The sequence below is a fragment of the Otolemur garnettii genome, unplaced genomic scaffold (genome assembly GCF_000181295.1).
Source record: "Otolemur garnettii isolate 467f Iridium unplaced genomic scaffold, OtoGar3 scaffold00002, whole genome shotgun sequence".
In the NCBI taxonomy this organism is placed as follows: domain Eukaryota; kingdom Metazoa; phylum Chordata; class Mammalia; order Primates; family Galagidae; genus Otolemur; species Otolemur garnettii.
In genome coordinates, this window is record NW_003852397.1 from 30,929,556 (window position 1) to 30,949,606 (window position 20,051).

The 20,051-nt window shown below is 39.3% G+C and overlaps 1 protein-coding gene across 2 annotated transcripts in view; it reads left to right on the forward strand.

Moving 5' to 3' along the window:
* Window positions 1–20,051, forward strand: part of CPNE4 (copine 4) — a 467,500-nt gene that overhangs the window by 100,371 nt on the left and 347,078 nt on the right. For both annotated transcript variants that reach the window (XM_012804939.1, XM_003781701.2), the window contains one exon: window positions 17,436–17,616. In XM_012804939.1, the coding sequence (XP_012660393.1) occupies window positions 17,436–17,616 (181 nt within the window). The remainder of the gene's footprint in view (window positions 1–17,435; window positions 17,617–20,051) is intronic.

Below are 20,051 nucleotides of genomic sequence, written 5' to 3' on the forward strand. Positions count from 1 at the left end.
TAAGCAGTTCTGGGGCCCGCTTCGTACCTGTATTTTATGTTCTTAAATGATCTTCCTTGGATTTATAGCTTGCCGAACTTCTTTCTGGGCTCAGCTCCCCGTCTTTGACTTCATAGATTCTGATTCCAACCAGTTTTTCTTCCTTTGTTCAGGAGCCTCTGACCAGGGTTGCTACCAGTCGGCCATCTTCCCAGAATCCATAAGTACTATTTCTAAACAGAGTTTGCTTGACACTTAAAAGCATAATCTTTATTGTATTTCTATCACAAAAATAATATATGAATATTTATTGATTTAGAAAATACCAAAATGTACAACAATCAAAACCAAAATCACCTATAATCTGATGATGGTGAAATAAATTATTAATGTTGTGATGTATTTTTTCTAGACTTTTATCCTGTGCATGAATACAATGTTTTTGAATGATTTTTGTGTATAAAGTTAATGACATCAGGAAAGTAGAACAAAATGAAAATATTTTTCTTGCCTATTTGCAAAGTTGTCCTTGAATGTTCTCTCAAACACAGCCTCACTACTCCTACGTCCTACCACAAAGGGGAAGCCATGAAACCACGGTGGAGAGGCAGGGAGTGGCAGCAGCTGCAGAAAAATGAAGTTCTGGTTAATATCCAGACAAGAAGATAAACGTCCAGCTGAATGTATTTGGAGGATTATTTTACATAGAAAACAAATAGGGGACTTGTTTGATTGATTCATCAATTCAACAAACATTGATTGAGCCCTTATTTTGAGCTAGGCAGTGTACTTAGGAATGGAATAAAAATCCAAATTAGACATAACCTTGACATCCAAGAGCACCCAATCTGGGTGAACCAGATAAATAACTCAGCAATGACAATGAGATGCTATACAAATCTTTATTAGGCCAGGTGAGTTTACAGAAAACAAGTCATTTGCAGTGGCGGATGGGAAAGGCCCTGGTGGAAACGTGGTGGACGAAGGGCTTTGTGTGCTAGCTGGGGAGTGTGTTCTTACTCCTAAATGTGCCTGGGGTCCACTGAAGGATTAGACAGTTAGGTCGTCACTTTTGTGTTTTGGCCAGTGTAGTTGGAAACAAATAAGGCTCACATTAGACAGCTGCATGACTTTCCAAAAGGCAAACAAAACAACTGAAAAGCAATCAAACAAGTATATAGGAAAAGTTCTCTGACTTTCAGCTCATTCGTCTGTAAAATGAAAATGATTATAACTACTTGAGAGGTTGTCATGAGTATTCAGTGAGATAGTAAATTGTGAAGCAACATCTCTGGAAGGTAATAGATGGTCTGTAAATGGCACTAGCTGTTAGTTGCAAGGCATGCAAAGCCCTTCGGTCCAGCCTGCTTTCTGTCCTGAGGCCTCCTCTCCCCATACCTGCATTCTAACCACACTGATGAGTCAGGGCTGCACCCCATCACCCACCCCCCCATCCCCAGAGCCTCATCTCCTTGGTATACTCTTTCCCTCTTTTTATTGCCTGCTTTGAAACGATGACCCATTCTTTAAGATCTGTCTCAAACAATCACCTATCTCTACAGTATTAAAGAAATTTTAGAAGCAGGAAAAGAATAGAAAATTTTTTACTCAAAATTGGGAGACTAGTTTTAAAGAATGGGATTAACAGTCTTAACACAATAATTAAGTAAGTGAGGTGAAGGCCATGTTAACCAGTTTGAGGTAAGCATTCCAAATTGTATATAAAATCAGCACATTGTACCCCATAAATGCATTAATGTATACAGCTATGAGTTAATTTAAAAAAAACCAGAACAGTCTCTGACATTTTGCTTAGTAAGGTTTGCAGATACAAACTTTAAAATAGCTCTTTCTTGTTTAAAATAGCTGAACCTACATCAAAGTGTGTGCTTCTGGAGGAAGGTCTACGGGTTGGTACCTTACCCGAGATCCCAGCTTTCCTGTCTGGGTCCTTCTCCTTCTCCTCCTCAAAACATTTCTCTGGTTTCAGTAATATTTTTATTCTCTTTTATCTTCCAATACATCTACTTGCTTCCTTTCATTATAATTGTTTTATTTCATATTGTTCATATCTTATTTTGTTTTCAAGTGTATTTGTTCCGAGTGTTATTATTCATTTTAAATTCATGGTGCATCTGTTCCAGTAATTCTTCATCCATCAAAAAAATGTTAATGGAAAAATATGTTGTGTTTTTTTTTTTCCAAGTCCCTTGTCACCTGCTAATTTGGGGGAGAGGCAGCACAAAACACTTAAAAGTTTTTCCTCATCTTATCTTCTCACTTCCAGTACTCCCTCCCCTTGGGGTTTCTCACATTTTTTGTTGTTTTTGTTAATCCCTCTGGTCCATGCCTGCCACTTGTTTCTGTAAATTCCCCATGCTTCATTTTAGTGGAGAAAGCCCAACAGCTCATGCTACTTGGACATCCTATTATTTATCCTTTAAAAAAGTATACTTCACTTAACTTATATATTGTAAACTTTAAATGGTGTGTGCGTGTGTGTATTTTTAAACAATTCAATTAGTAGACCATGGACCTTTTTCTACTAATTCTTAGTGTCTACAATACCAAATTATTTCCCCTCTTTCCTTAAATAGCTTACTTGCTATTAAACGTCACCAGACCAGAGTGAATCTCCCTACTAGTGGGACATCATGTGGAGATTAAATTTTCCGTGGTCATTATTTCTACTGGTCTCTTCTTATTTCATCCGCAGATGGGAAAGAATTAACCCTGTTTCTGACTTTCCCACTTTTCTGTCCAGCAAGGAGAAAAACATGTTTCATGTCCCCTAGATTCCCTGAAGCTGTCAATAAAGGCAGGATAACATGGTGATTAGTCACCAAAAGTCAGAATGCCTACATCTCAACCCAAGTTTTCACCTGCTGCATGGCCCTGGGGAGGTTGCCTAAACAGTTAGAGACTTAACATGCTCTAAATTGTGAGTATTAGTGTCATAGAGTGTCCTTCGGATGACTGATGCAAGAATTTAAAGCATTGGAGTATGTATGTACTTTAGAATAGTGTCAGTTACATCATCATTGTGTATATTCTTATGTATAAATATAGTACATAAGAATCTTTTCCCATTTTTTTCTCCCATCCCTAAACCCAAAAGTTATACTTTGTCAGCCAAGTAGAAAGGTAAAATCTCTTTTCTTTCCCTAAAGCAGAACTTTTTGTGCACAATAATAAGGTTATTTATGCCAGGTACCAGTTGATGCAGATTCAGAGATGGAAAGATAGAGTACCCATACCTTCACAAAGCTTACAGTTTTGTGAGGAAGCAGGCATCTTAACTGATAAGATTGATCAAATGAGTGAATTCTGCTGGCACAGTGATCACACACACACAACAACCACATAAATTTCACCTGTTTCTTTGGTCCTACTATGGGCATGAAGAGGACTATGATAAAGCAAAAGTTATTTACAGCCGGCTATAAATTAAACTAAATTGAACTTCTGTTTTCAGGTAAGAATGAAGTCAACTAATTTTTCTGAATGCCCTACAAACTAATTCCTTTATAGAACTCACCAAAAGTTCCTACATGTCCAGTGAACTATTGTTAACTTATTATTAAATCTATTTATTCTAAAATTTTGGCTCAAAACAAGTTATATAAACAACTTTTAACATGAACTGATTATTAATTTGGAGTCTTGATTTTTTTTGTGTGTGTGTGACAGAGCCTCAAGCTGTTGCCCTGTGTAGAGTGCTGTGGCATCACGGCTCACAGCAACCTCCAACTCCTGGGCTTAAGCGATCCTCTTGCCTTAGCCTCCCAAGTAGCTGGGACTACAGATGCCCGCCACATCACCTGGCTATTTTTTGGTTGTAGTTGTCATTGTTCTTTGGCAGGTCTGGACTGAATTCGAACTTGCCAGCTCTGGTGTATGTGGCTGGCGCCTTAGCCACTTGAGCTACAGGTGCTGAGCCTGGAGTTTTGATTTATATTAACGATTTATCTTTAAATCACAGCTCTCTCAAATGAGCTGAACTTTACATGTAAAGAATGTTTGAGTATTTGCTGTATTCTAAACCACAGGACAGGAGAAATGGAAACAGTAATATTTTCGGAGGATCTACTATATTGGTTATAATACTTGCTTCATTTAAGTCTATTATCTCCTATAATCCTCACAATAGCCCTGGGCCAAGGAAGCTATTATTATCTTCTTTTTTAAAATGAGAAAACTGAGGCTCAGAGAAGTTATGCCACAGCTAGACATGTTCAACACAAATTAAATCGATAGGTTTCCAAAGCACTTTTGAGTCTGTTATGTACCATCCAAGTGATACTTTCCATTTGAGCATCACATGATCTCCAGACACAGTATGCTGCTTTTGTGTTTTTGCCATTTTTTGATGACTGTTCATACAGACTGGCTTCTCTGGTCTTCTTTCTTAGCTTCTTAAAATTCAGACCATGCTCTTGGGTTGAGTCTGAGATTTGTCTCTTCTGTTTTACAAATGAAGTAGTGACAGTTCTTCTTTGCAAAGCACCTAACACCAGTTCTGGCATAACAAAGGATGCTCAGTAAATATTACCTTTCTTCCCTCTTCGCTATACTTTAGATGAGAGTATCCCTGTTTTCTCTGGGCCTTATGATCACTTAATGGATCTTTGCTAATTGACAATTTATTACATATTTACTTGGAGAACGCCCTTTCATGTTAACACAGGTAATGTAATGATAGTTTAGTACTTTATGTTTTATGTCTGCATAATTACTTGTTGAATCATCTGTTAAGGGCAAACTTATCAACTCTATTTTGCAGATAAGACAAAAATACATCTTGCCTATAATTATAGCTAGTAAATTGAAGAGCCAAGATGTCTGACTCAAAAGCCTACACATTTAAATATTACCTCCTGGTGACCTCCTTGAGTAAATATTTTATCTACTTAATCCCACTGAAAGTTCTTCAAAGGCAGTGACCATATCTTATTATTTCAGCGATGTTCCTGGCATGTAATCTAGTACTAGGCACATGGTAGGTGCTCAGTCATTATTTGTCACATTTAATTTTAGGGGATTTAGGGATAAAAATAGAGTATCTTTGACCATGAGCTTTTCTTCCCAGTGGCCTGTGATTGTGAAAATTTGCCATGTTTTTCTGCCTGGATTTTTAGCCTCCAGTGAAATAAACAAACACACAGACCAGAGTCTGGGGGACCTGAGGGTTAAAGAATGTGCCCCAAATTCTGGTAGGCCAAGGCAGGTGGATAGCCTGAGCTCACAGGTTCGAGACCAGTCTGAGTCAGAGCAAGACCTCATCTCTAAAAATAGCTGGGCATTGTGGCGGGCACCTGTGGTCTCAGCTACTTGGGATGCTGAGGCAAGAGAATTGCTTAAGCCCCAAGAGTTTAAGGTTGCTGCGCACTATCATGCCACAGCACTCTACTCAGGGTGACAAAGTGAGACTCTGTCTCCAAAAAAAACAAAGAAAAGAATGCACCTGAAGTATTCTAATTCAATTGATGGTGGAAGTAGGAATGAACTGGTGCTCTCTGTCCATAAGTGATTTCATTTCTTCTTGGGAGACTGGGTTTCTAGAAGCAACCCAGTCTCTTGGGAGACTGGGTGTAGAAGCAAAGTTGTCACTATTGAAGTCACCACCCTTGGGTATAATTCAGTGAGTGTCACCTTTGTGGGAACAATTGTGCCATCAGGTCTGGGCAGGAAGCCTCCGTTCTGATTGTTAGGTTAACTCTTGGTCATCCAGTACCACTGTGAAGATTCCAGATCATCAAGGTCTTTTCTTGCTTTAGCCACTTACCATGTAAATCTATCTTTGAGAAGCTTAATCCAGGGAGAAGGAAGGAGGGAGAATAGAAGAGAAAGGGCCCTTCCGGACAGAGTGTTTAATGAACATTTGCTTCTGAGATTCAGTGAACAAATGACAAACATTTGGCTCAGAACATTTGGTTCTGAGATGACACCATAGATCATACTTGTTATATTTTGATGTCACCTGACAGTTTGAGGGCCTGGCTGGCTACCCCAGCCTTTGATTCTGGAGATCTGTTCTTTATCAGCACCTGGAGCCAGCCATTTGAAAGTACAAGAAGTCTGTCACCAGTTTAGAGACTCCCAGTCTTCCTACTTTGAGTCTTTGTCAAGCAGTCCTTGCAGGACCTGCCAGGACCTTGCAGACATGTAAGCTGATGCTTCTAGCATGTATGTGTTAATTAAGGTGAGAGGACTCTAAACCAGAACTGTAGGAATACAATTTAAAGAGTGACTGACAAGGGTATGGGAGAGGTCACAGAAACTTTGTCAGGGGATTAAAACTTGGCCATGAAGCAGAAATTCCCTGAGCAGGAATTTTTCATGTGAGAAATATCTACATATAATTCCATGAGCATCCCAGGACTTCAAAGTGTGAAAAAGAGTGATGAGAATGAAGCATCTTAAAGCATCTAGAAAATAATGGGCCTGAATGATAATGGTAGGAAAATTCATTCCGTGATTCTAGGTTAAGAAATGTGGATGTTGGCTTGTGGCATTTAGGTACCACAGAAGATGTTAAGCAGGAGACTGACCTGATCAGATTTGAGTCTACAATTTGGCAAAGATCTCTGAGCACGTAGGGCCCACTAACTGTAAGGAGGGTTACGATGGATCCAGGTTGGAGGAAATGAGAGAAATGATTCCCTTTGACTCATTCAAGGTTTGTTCTCTTACATTCTACTTTGTCTCACATGCTTTTCCCATCCCTGCTTTCCTTTAATTGAAGTTTATCTATTTTTCTTTATTTATATATAGTCACAGTTGGCTTTATAAATATCACCTGGTTAGATAACAAAGTTAGTTGGATATTAAAGCTACTCTATGATGTTTTAGTAAGGAAATGTCACCACTTCATAATTACTAACATATGAGATATATTGGAGATATATTAGCCTTATTTCTGCCATTATTATTTAGTTTTTAGTTTTTTTTTTTGAGACAGAGCCTCAAGCTGTTGCCCTGGATAGAGTGCTTTGGCATCACAGATCACAGCAACCTCCAACTCCTGGGCTCAAGCAATTCTCCTGCCTCCTCCCAAGTAGCTGGGACTACAGGCACACGCCACAATGCCCGGCTATTTTTTTTTTTTTTTTTTTGGTTGTAGCAGGCATTGTTGTTTGGCAGGCCCAGGCTGGATTCAAACCCGCCAGCTCAGGTGCATGTGGCTGGCACCTTAGCTGCTTGAGCCACAGGCGCTAAGCCTATTATTTAGCTTTTAAATAAAATTTTATCCAAGTCAAAAACATATACAGAAGAGTATACACATTTTAAGTTTATAGATGGATGCATTTTTACAACGCAAACACTCCCAAATAAAGATGCAAAATATTTCTGTACCGTAGAAGCCTCTCTTGCATCCCTCCAATCATTGCATCCACAAAGGTAAACATTATTCAGCCTTAGAGCATTATAATTAATTTTGTCCTGTTTTTGAACTTTGTATAATTGGGATCATACAGCATGTACTCTTTAGGATCTGGCATATTTTGTTCAACATTAGGTCCAGGAGATTCATCCATGCTGGCATGTGTATCAAAATGTCATTCATTTTCGTTGTCGTATGGCATTCTCTCATACAAACTGATCACAATTTAGTTATTTTCCACCTTTTTCTTAGGCTGCATGTTGCTGTTGTTGTTATTTTTGATTTACTCATTCAGGGTTGGAAATAAATCTATCTAGCCTACCATTTGCCAGTGGACAGGTTAAGCAGAGTGTCATTAATCCTTCCCACTATCCATCTGTGCTAGTATTCCTGCCTTTCAGTTGAGTATCGGCATCTGAATGTCACCTGGATATCTAGGACCTGGTTCAAGTTGCTGAGCGCAGCAAGCATTTATCTAGAGTAGATCTGCCAGTGTGGGGCTGCAGCTGTCTTAGCCAGAACATCAGCATCCTTTCTCACTGCTGGTGGAGTACATGAAAGGCAGGACTCCCATGCTGTGCTGCTTCCTGTGTATTCGTGCCTCAGCCCTTATAATGCTTTTCAGCTTCTAATGGAAAATAAAATATCCCCAAATGCAACATGCCCTTGCCTGTTGCCCTTTAGCCATTTTCCTGAAATATTTCTTTCCTGTTAATCATTTATCTTCCAATGTGTTCCGTGAAACAATTTTGTCATCAAATAATTTTGGCAACTATTATACGCCATACCTTATTTTTGGAGATTTGTGGAGCAAATTCACATACCAATGACTCTGAAATGTCCTGCTATAAACAAATATACTTTATGTTATAAAATCTATCTTTGCTTCTCGGGAGCTTTTCTATTAGCACCTCGTAGAACGATAGTTCTATAGACACTATTGTGTGGGAAGTAGCCAGAGGAAATTCCACTTACAGGTCTTTCCTTTCTAATGCAATTTTGGAGTCTCACCATGAAAATATGGCAGACCAAAGAACAAGCAAAATTAATCTTTTGTAAATATTTATTTTCCTATTGATTTCTCCATTTGCCTGTGAACTCCATGAAGGTAGAAACCTTGTCTTTTCATATTTGTATCTCCTGCTACTCAGCATGGTGCCCAGCACATATTGGAAATGTTAAGTAAACATTTTATGAATGAATGAATGAGGCATTATCATTCTAGGGCATCCAGGTTTAAGGGGCTCAAATAGATCTAGAAACTGAACCTAGATCCGAAGATGTGCAAAGGGAAGCAGAATAACATTATAAATAAAGCCCGAGTTAAAAAGCAAACTCTGACTGAATCCTGCCTCCTCCATTTTTTTGTTATGTAATCTAACAATTCCCTTAGATTTTCTGAATCTCAGTTTTGTCATCAATAGTGTCAATAGCTACCTTCCATAGCTCTTGAAAGGATTAAATGTGATAGTGTCACCAGAAACACTAAGCCCTGGGACAGATACACCGGTATCTAAAAACACTGTTGCCATTAGCATTTTGTAGCTGACCCTTATTTCTCTAGTATATCTACACCTACACTAGGGACTGTATTCAAATTCTCATATTCAGCAAGGGTTGAATATTCACAGACTTCTTAGCTGCCATGCACATGGCACCTGTCAGCTTTCTTTTCCATCTGATAATGTCCGCCACCATCTTTGCCCAGTTGCCTTGATTTGACTAATTCAACCAAGTTCCCTCCTACTGTCAATGGCTCCCTACAGTTTCTATGTGCTAGTGGGGAAACCCTGTTCCTTTCCTTTCTACCCATTCCTGGTAAACTCCTTGAATGAAAATACATTTGTGGCATTGTTACATAGAAGCAATCCCACCATAGTTCTCTGCTATTCAGGAACTCAGAGAGGAGGAGGGAGAGAAGGAGGGGAGGAGGGAGATGGAGGGAAGGAGGGAGAGAGTTCCACTAGGCATTTCTCTTCCCCAAACTGTCCAGTCCATAATGACTGGTCACATGACTGATCAGTGAGACAAACATGATGCTGTCCTCTAACATGCCCTCCCTTTCAAATACCCCTCTGTCCAACTCCCCAACACCACCCAGTTCACATGCTACTTTTGCCTATATTCTGTTCTCTGTTTTCATCCATAGCAGCTCTAGCAAGGCCGTTTGCCCTAAACCTTATGTTGTACCATTTTGTAACTTGTCATAGGGACAGCATTACACACTGGATATAAAGGTAATGCCACACTGAAAAAAGTTCTAGGGAGACCTTCACGCCAATATTGCCTCTAAGGTCTTACCTTGCGGGCTGCCACTTCCCCCTTCTGTGTGCACGAGTGGCAGCTGTTGTCAGGGAACCATGCTACTCTGTGTCACACTATCTTTTCTCCATAGAGGACTATAGGCAGTCACTACCAATCAGGTGGCACTGGCACAAGGAGACAAACCTGTGGGCCAAACACGCACCTGTTAAGCCCTTTCAGCGCTTCTGTGCCCAGACTCCACCAAATGATAGGATGATCAATTTCTCGAAAGAAAGAGGCCTGTTCTTATGAGTTGCTTTGTTTTTCAGGGGAAATGAAGAAAAAAGCCCTATGAATAGTAGTCTGGTGTGGTGTGTCCAATGCATGTCTAATACAATAGCCACTGTAAGTGGCTATTAAAATAAAAAATGAAATATGCATCTCCTCAGTTGCACTAGCCACAGTTCAAGGGCTCAGTAGCCACCTGTGAGTGGCGAGTGGCCACTGTATCTGCCAGCACAGTTTACAGAACATTTTCATCATGACATATATTTCTCCTGGGAAATGCAGAGCTAGAAGTTGTGTTCTGTACTATGTATTCTGAAAAGGTATTTTGTTTTACACTTTATCTACTCAACCCCCTCTTCTTTCCCAAAACACAACATGTTGTCCTCTGCCAACTAAGCAAAAGCATGTTAACATAACACTAGGATGTAATTAAGAGCAGATGAGACAAGTCTTACAGGAGAAGGTGTGGGAGCAGAACAGGATCCATAAGTAGATCCGTTGCCATGCTTTCTCAATGAAATTGGCTTCTGGCTTCAGATGCTGTCCGTAGTTGCTCCTGTGGAACATAAAAATAACCTTGCTTTTTTTCCTTTAAGTTTAGCCACATGTACAAGACTAGAAACACAAAATCCACTTTGTGAACCCCCAGCTTCCTGTGAAAATGACATTAGTGGAAGAACCCAACCTGTGATTATATAAAATAACTGAACAAAGTAACTGAAAATAACCGAACAAAAGAAGACTGGGATTTTAAAGATCTGATCTTTCTACTGGGTAAATTTAGTAATGCCTGAGTAATGGGAGGAAATTATTTTGGTGCCAGAATAATAAAACATCATCTGAATTTGCTTTTCCTTTCTCATTCAGGAACCATAGTTGCTTTTGGCACGGCCTCAGAGGAAGGGCTGTGACAGGAAGAAGACAGTCATTCACACCGTTTCCCTTGATATTCAGTTCAAGTTTGACTTTTAAAAGTTTTTGTCAGCATTTAAAATTATCTGCTTAAATTTATATATCCAATTCTTCTCCTAAAAATGGGTGACATTTCAGTGCTGTAAAATTAATACGAATGTGATGCAATGAACGTAATTGCTTTCTAGAAAAATCTCATCATTATGACTCACTGTTAGAGTTAAAATTGTGAGCCTGGAAGTTCCTAGAACATCAATTAATCTGATTTCTTGTGCATTCCCAAGAAAGCTATTTTTTCAGGAAATGAGATCTCTGCTGGATTTTTCTTTTGGTCTTTCTGTTGTATCAAACTCAGGAAATGACTGAAATAATTAACTACACTTGAGTGATTTGGGGATGGCGTATTTCAGAAAAATGTTCATGTATGCATTTTGTAAATTTTGAATGCATATGACAATTGTCATATCATCAATTCATATACACATGTTGTCATATGATTCATTAAAACCATAGTCTTTTGTGGTTCACATGGTTTGGACCTCTGTGTTTGCTGGGTGTTTTATCTTCTCTACCTATAATGTATCAAATGCTCAGTTTGAAATAATCAGAGTAGGGACACTGAGTTCCGAAACCCTTCAACTTGATGAAGCTACCATTGCAAGTAGAGTTCCAGAAGTGACTTGAACTATCTTGGGAGTAGAAGGATAAAAGAAAAATGAATTGTTAAGGACTGCTAGAGCATAAGCTCATAGTGTACACACTATACATTAGAGATAACATTAAGACTGGAATAAGGTTGAAGTTTGCGTGATCTAGAAAAAAAGTAATTCTTAAGCAAATTATAAGTCATCTTATAAGAAATGGACAAAACCACAGATTTTAGAGTCTACTAGACCCAGGTTTAATTCCTAGCTCTGTCACTTACTAACTATAACAATGGGGCAAGATATTTAACCATCATGAGCCTGCATTTTTTAATGTCTATAAAATGGGATTGACAATACTTATGCCAAGAGGTTGGGAGTAAATGAAACAGTATTTGTGTAGTTTATTAGTATAGTGAATATTAGTAGCTGGGAAACAAGCCATTTTAAAATGAGATTTCTAGGGCATTATATGCTTGATGAGGACAAAAACTATAAACTTTCACAGCTTTTCTTCCTTTCCCACCCTTTTGGGAAGAGTCAATGTTTATACTGCCAAACTGGGGGCTGAGAGGGCCTGAGCAGGATGAGTAATGATTAAAGTTGTGTGTGGGGGTGGGGGGGAGATTAACTTACAAAATAAAAGCCAGTGAAAGAGGAGAAAATGTACAAGTCTAGGGGACTGAGAGAGAAGGGTATTGGGAATTCTAGGGAGAAGACAGAGAGATGGGGAGCTTGATAAACTCTCCATGAACCTACCTACTGGTAACAATACTTTGAGTTTATCGAATGTTCCTGATGGCCCAGGCACTTTTTTAGGAGCTTTATATAGATTAATCCATTTAGTTCTGAAGACAACTCTACCAAGTGGAGATTATTATTAATTTCATCTTAAAAATGGTAAAACAGAGGGATAGAGGATTTAACCAATTTGCCCAAGGTCACATAACAAGTGAGTTTGAGATTCAAACCCAGATAACTCGGTCTAATGCTAGATATGCACTCTTATCTCTACATTGTCTGCATCTTGTGTATAAGTGTTTAATCTTAAGAAAAGCAACTTCCAGGGCAGTTTGCCTTGTTATAGATGCTTGGCCTGTACTTGACAACCTTGCAGCTATCTGGACAATGACATCTGGGAGCCGAATCTCAGGTCCCATTCCAGACTCTGGAAACAGAAACTACACTTAAACAGCCTCCCCAGGTAAATTGTGATTGTGGGAAGTCTGAGAAGTGCTGTTCCAGAATATGAACCTCTAGACAGTGGACTGTCTGATCCGTGCCTTCGTCCCTCACAGTGTCCATCATAGTGCTTGCAACCTATGAGCAAATCTATGAGTAGGTCTACTCTTGACATAAGAAATGTACAATAGAAAATGAATTCACAAGTGTCAGTGGACTAATACTTGACTTATCTCTGGTTGAGTGAATGGCACCACAGCACCGGGTGCTTAGCAGATGCTTTATACATATTTCTTGAATTGAGATGGAAATGTTGTGCAATAGAGACATCAACACACCAGTCTTCCTGGGATGTACGGTGACATTTTAAAAGGATGAATAAAGCTAATGCAAGCAGAACTGTGATTATGCACTTAACACAGTCTTGAGACAAGATCTGCTCAATTGGTTCCCCTGTGAACTCAAGCTGATTCCCTTTCCTCTGGAGCTCTCTATTCTCTTGTATTGTTTGCAACTTGTTCAGAAACTAATTAAGTTTCAGGATCAGTTTGTCCTGTTAGAGAGTGTGGATATGCTGAGGTAGTGGTTTTTTTAATAACTTGTCTGAGTGAAAGGACAATTATAATTTGCTTCTAAAATTGGCCAAAAGTCAGCTTTCATCAAAATAATTCTCAGCAGACATTAGTCTCCATAAAGCCAGGGTATTGTATGAAAGGCAACAAAGAGGATTTAAACAGGCCATGGAAAATGTATTGATAATCTGGCCGTATTAATCCTGTTGTCTAACAGAGTGTGAAATTACTTGTTTACTCCACTTATCTAGAGCTAGAGGTAGCTGGTCACTTGTTGACAGAGCCATACTTTGCGATCACCTTCCAGCAGTGAGCTTGAGCTGGACAAAAGCCAAACAATTTGACTTCACTGGCCTGTGTACCACCTCCAAAGTCAAGGTTGGGATTGCTGTTACCTCTGGGCTGGTACAGAAACTCATGAACTCAAATATATCTGATCAGGGATTTTATTTTTTTTTTAATTTTGGAATATTAGGGGGTACAAATATTTTGGTTACATGAACTGCTTTGGTACAGTTTGTGTCAAAGTTCTAAGTGTGCCCATTACCCAGACAGTGTGCAATGTACCCATCAGGTGGGAATTTACCCCTCCCCTCCTGTGTCCACCTACCTGCTAGCTTTTCATTGAGTTTTACCACTAAATGTGCACATGGGTATTGATCAATTAGTTCCAGTGAGTACTTGTGGTGGCATTTTTTTCTTTTTTTCCTCATTCTCATGGTGCTTTACTTAGAAGGTCTTTATCAAACACTTATTTGAACACATCCATTTCCAGCTCCAAATCCTCTAAGTGTTTCCCATTGCTTAAATAAGTCATCTATAAAATTGCTGGATCATATATTCATTAATAAAAACATCCCTGGACATGTGCCTCCAGTTCATTTGTTCATTCATTTATAAACTCTTTACATTTATCATCATGAACTAATAATTCAGAGTTAAATACTCCATACACTTGGTATGTGATGTTCTATCAATGATTGTATTTGTCAATCCATATTTCAAGAAAGCTTGATAATTTTGAATTATTTGGGGCAACTCTTGTGTGATTAGATTGTCACAATTTTTAAGCAAGTGGCTGATGGAAACCTCAGACTAGGATTAGACTTGTCACCTCCTAGTGACACCGCCATTTCATGGTGTTTTCATATCTGCATCATTGTATTCAGAGATTGCTTTGCAGTGATACATTTGCAGGGGAGGGATAGTTAAAAGGAGATATTGTTTGAAATGCAGTTAACCAGGTAGTTGTGAACCAAAACTGTTGTAATAACCTGAAAATGAATCAATGAGGGAGGATGAGACCATTGATCCGTCTGCATTGTAGGACTCCTGCAGTTCCTATTAGACACCATGTGGATTGCACATGACATATGACCATCTGCCATATGAACTGAGAAAGGGCGCCTGTAGAATATGGATATATAGGATTCCCAGGGAGCCAGCTAATGCTTTGGGAAAAACACTGAAGAATAAAGTACCTGTCCCAGGAAGCTGATAAAGCAGCTGCACAATCTTTGTAGAGCTGACACTACTGTTTTCCTATCTGACTTGTGAAACTGTTAGAATTATTGGCTCATATGTATAAATCCTTAGATGAACTAATGATTCAAAAAGTTGCTGTTTGTCTACAATCTACCTAATATTATGCTAATAATGTTGTATATATTACTTCATTTGCTCTTTACAGCAACTTTTGCATCTTCTTCAACGTAGGTAATTCTACTGTCCAAGAGGAAGTAACCTTCCCAGGGACACATGAATAATAAGTAGAGGAGCCAGGATTTCAATCTGGAGTTATGTGTTCCCCCCTCCCTTTTTTTGTATTATACTTCATAATTAAGGCTGGTGCTAAAGAAGGTTTTTCATTCTATAGAAGCTTCTGTGCTGTAGAATGAAGTCAGTGGGTCTAGAGGGGGACACACATGGCATGAGTGAGCCTACAAGAACAGGGATTGTTAAAAGGGGAAGAGATGGCTCCTAGATATAGGACAAGCCAGTTAAGAATGCAGAAGAGGAATGTAGATTCCAAGAGCCAGTTAATGTAATGAGAAAGAAGAATTCAGGAAGATGGTGATTGAAGAACAAGCTGTCCTTATCAAAGAGTTGATAGAGTTCACAATATGCTTCCAAACACAAAGCCACCTTCCCTCTCTTTGCTTTGATCTAAATTTCACTTCATGCACAGTTTGTCACCTCTGTTGCTTTAATTATTGGTCTACTTAAAACTTGTAAAAATAGAATCACAAAAATTTAATAAGCTGTGGACTTATGACTTCTGTATTTTCTATATTTGAGTAAAATGTATTTAAAAGTAGAAAGGAAATATGACTGTATGGAGTTTAAAAGAAATCAAGTAAAATTGTTTTGTCTACTGTTCCTTAGTAGAATTGAACAGTTCTACAGCTAAAGGTTTTATCTGTGGTAAAAAGAGCCACAAGCCTGTGTCATTAGAATAATTGTATGGTGTAGGCAAACCACCAGTCTTTTCAGAGCTGGAATTTACTTAAAGGTTAAGAAAAATATCTCCAAGTCCCTATTAGTGTTTAGGTTGGTAGAAGATAGAATAGCTCTCGTCCTCAAACTAATTCCACAACATACACTAACATAGGATTGCAACTCTCCTCCACTACAAATTCCCTTTACCTGATATTTTAGAAGAGAGCTCGACAAACATTTTCTCAATAGGGTCACATGGTAAATATTTCAAGCTTTGTGGGCAATTACTCAACTCTAGCATTGTACTGAAAGCAACCACAGGTAAGGTGTAAATGAATGAGCATGGCTGTGTTACAATAAAACTTTATTCATGTGTGTGAGTGTGTGTGGGACACAGAGGTACAGACGTCTCCCTGTAAAAGAGGTAGCAATATGTACTCACTTGAACCTAGTAAGGTGCCAGTACCAAAGAGAATATTTGTAGAGGAAGGGACAGAGAGAGGGAGGGATTATCTCAATCTCTATAGATGAAGAAATTCCACTATTTGACATCCATGCTGTGTGAGGTTGATGAAGCCATTATCATTTTTCCTAATGAATCTACAAGGAAGGACATAGAATTCCATGAGAAGATTATTGAATTTTGCTCCTGAAAAAAGTCTTCCAATGTCCTTACTCTCACAGAAAGAGGAGAGCACTGTTGGTCCCTGGAGGACCTCTGTGTCCTGTGTCTCTAGGATGCAAAGTGTCATTATACAGGTGTCTGGTGGAGTTGGGCAGGGGCCTAGTATGTAGTTGCTGTTCCATGAGTTCAGAATCATAGGGTTTGTGTTTTTTCCTCCCTTCTTACTTGCTCTCTTTTGATTCTGAGTTCTACTGTGGCAGAAAGTGGGGAAGGGAAGATGAGATGAGACTTAAATACTTGGGACAAGAACTCAGACACTGAGCCTCTCGTGCTGGCTCATTTATGGCATCTTGAGAAGGTGGGCCAGGCTTTAGAGATGAGAAATTTGGCTATTTCTTCAGGTGGAACAATGTACTTCTCTGTGTCATGACACAGGAGGAATGTTGGATTTTTAGGGAATCTTAAAAACTTGCAATGTGATTAAATTGATTAACTAACAAATCTGTAAAACCCCCACAGAAGCCATGTACTTAATTTAGAGCTGGATTACAGTTTGCAGTCTACTGCACTAATTCATTAATTTCACAGACCAAAAATTTTACTATGCAAATGTATGCAAATCTTACAGGAAAATAGTGTTCAAGTCTGCACCAGTGCTTGTTTTGTTGTTGCTGTTGTTTGTTTGTTTGTTTTGATTTGCTTCACTGGAATTTTGTCACTAGGTTGGAAAATGAGATAATAGGGCTGGGCTTGATGGCTCATGCCTATAATCCTAGCACTCTGGGAGGCCGAGGCATATAGATTGCTTGAGCTCAGCCTGAGCAAGGGTGAGACCCTGTCTCTAAAAATAGCCAGACACTGTAGCGAGTACCTGTAGTCCCAGCTACTCAGGAGGCTAAAGTAAGAGAATCAGTTGAGTCCAGGAGTTTCAGGTTGTTGTGAGCTATGATTCCCTGACACTCTACCAAGGATGACAAAATGAGACTCTGTCTCAAAAAGGAAAAAAAATAGTTAAAAAATAAGAAAGTGAGATAATAAATACATCTTCCATATTTGAAACTGTGTATCAGACAATTTCCTGAGGCATGCTGGGTCGAGGGGACTTCTTTTGACACGTACTACAGTGATTGGTGTGTCTTTTTCCTTCTTTTACTTGTATAAAACAGAATGAAGAAGATGAGCAACATTTATGAGTCAGCTGCCAACACGCTGGGAATCTTCAACAGCCCCTGCCTGACCAAAGTTGAGCTGCGTGTGGCATGCAAAGGCATTTCCGACAGAGATGCCCTTTCTAAACCAGATCCCTGTGTCATCCTCAAGATGCAGTCCCACGGGCAGTGGTTTGAGGTAGGTGTGTCCAAATTGATAGAAACATGGCAGGATGGTTGGTTCAAAAATATCTTGACATTTTCTTCAAGGTGGTTTATTTTGATGAGATGGAAAATTTAAGAAATGAATATGGTCACATTCCGTTTGTATTGATGTTTTGCTGTGGCTGTTTTGAGTCTATGGACATTTTGAAATTTACCTTTAACACATGAGTTTAAAACTTTTTGAGATTTTTTTTTTTAATTACCAAGAAATTTTCACAGTGTATTCTTTGCCACATGCTCTGTTGTTGGCAAAGCATAGGCAGCAAGGGGGTCAGGCACAGACATGAATCTGGACCACAGATGGGGTTGGGGTGAGAAAGCCAATGTTCCTAAAATTGATTCTAGAGACAGTCTTGTAGCCAAGGCAGAGTTCACATTAGGGGAGTTCACATTCTGGGAATAAGTAGTTCTAAGGAGACATGATTTAGGGGATTGGAAGGGAAGTGTCTACTCAGATGGAATGAGTACAGTAGATGAGAGTCCTTTCCATGGGTCCTAGATTGAGAGAGGGAACCAGGAGGACATGTATGAGCAAATCAGTTCCATGAAATCCCTGGGCAATAGTCTGCAGTGGGGCCAATTCTGGTCCTGGGAGCTAGGCTGAAGTACTTACTATTGAGAGTAGTTGCTCAGAACTAAGGAGTAGGGAGCAAGACCAAAGGCCAGTTGTCCAACCAAGCCCTAAACAGGGTAGTGGTGAGGGAGCTGACAGGATAAATCATGGGTTTGTGGAGAAACACATGCTCTAGGGAGTGTTATGGCTCCAAGAGAGCCACATGGGACCTCAACAATGGTAATGGAACCCAGTCCTCAGGCCAGAAGTTATGTCTCATTCCAAGCCTGATGTGTCAGTGGGGCTGAGTTGGGATGATATATATTGGTCTGAATTGGTTGGTGACTAAAGAAACATATATCCTGCCTATGGAGATCAGGCATAGATTCAGTAGGAAAGGGATTAGGGTGGCAGAAGTGGGAGCAAGGAGATGGGGGCCTATTATCTCATAGTACTGCCATTTTAGATACCTCCTTTGGGATGTAGTCAAACCACATTCTGACACCCTTCAAGACTCATGTGTAGAATATCCACTCAGAATGTTTCCTAGCACATACTCTTTGCTATGCTTGTGCATGGCAGCTCATTGGGCAGTGGTGTGAATAGAATGGTATCACTGTGAATCATTCTCCAAAGAGCAGTGGGCTCCCAAATTGTCATGAGCTGATTTAGTGTTGTTTAAAGTTTATTATAAGAAGGATTTACTTATTTTTGTGCCTGCGAAACTCAAACCAGTCATGGATCCAGTGGAGAAAAGCTCTAGGAAAAACAGTGGGGATCTTTGTGTCTACTGTGCCACTTTTGACCATCTGTTTCTCTGATTAATGCTTGTGTAGATTTGGTTGTACCTGAGGAGGGGCAGGGAGGACTGACTTACAGGGATTACATCATGCAATATTTATTTTTTAGAGGAAGAACTTAAAACAATATGATCTTACCTTTACTGAATATGTATCAAGGGCAGGCACTGTTCTAAGTGCTTTATGTGAAATAACTAATTTAATCTTTACAACAATATTATGAGACATCATCTTCATTTCATAGATGAGGAAAGTGAGACAAAATGATTAAGTATTTGCTCCAAAGCAGTAGTCAGCTTGTTAGTAGAAAATCTAATATCTAAATAGCTGATCTTCAGAACCTGAGATGTTTATTGTTACTTTATACACAGGTCGGGTCTATGTATGCCAAATATTGCAGGTTGAATTCTGCAGCTGTTTTTTGTTCGTTTATTTAAACATAGAAGAATAAGGACTGATTTTAAGGTCTTTCTTTTTTTCTTTGCTTTAGGTACCTTATCTAAGTAGGCAGTGGTTTTTAAAGATTTGGTCTAAGGTGAATGGGAGAATAAGGAGAAGAGGAAGCAGGTCTTGTCCTACTAAGGGAACCAAGAACTCAGTGGAATTTGGATAAGGGGTTTGAAACAAAGCACAACAGAGCAAGCACAGACCTGTTCTGGATTTCTTGAGATCAACTCTTCAGATCTTCCATACTCCCACCTGTTTACAAATAGCTAAAAGATGCTTCTCTAAGGGACAGTAGTGCACTCTATCATAGAACTAAGGCTTGAAAGAACTGAAAGGCAGCAATTTCCTTGTAAGTATATATGCAATATCAGCTACTTCTCTGAAAGGGAAGTTTGATAGCTGTTGAAGTACAGATGAAGTCCAGGTGAGGAGGCAACATGGATGGGGAATGAATGACAGATGGGAAGTAGAGGGATCTTAATTTAACTTCAGGGTTATCCAAGGCTTCTGTTGTAAACTAAAACAGTATTCATGGGTTCCTTTCTTCCTTCCTTTTCTTTCTTTTCTTTCTTTCTTTCCTCCTCTCCTCTCCTCTCCTCTCCTCTCTCC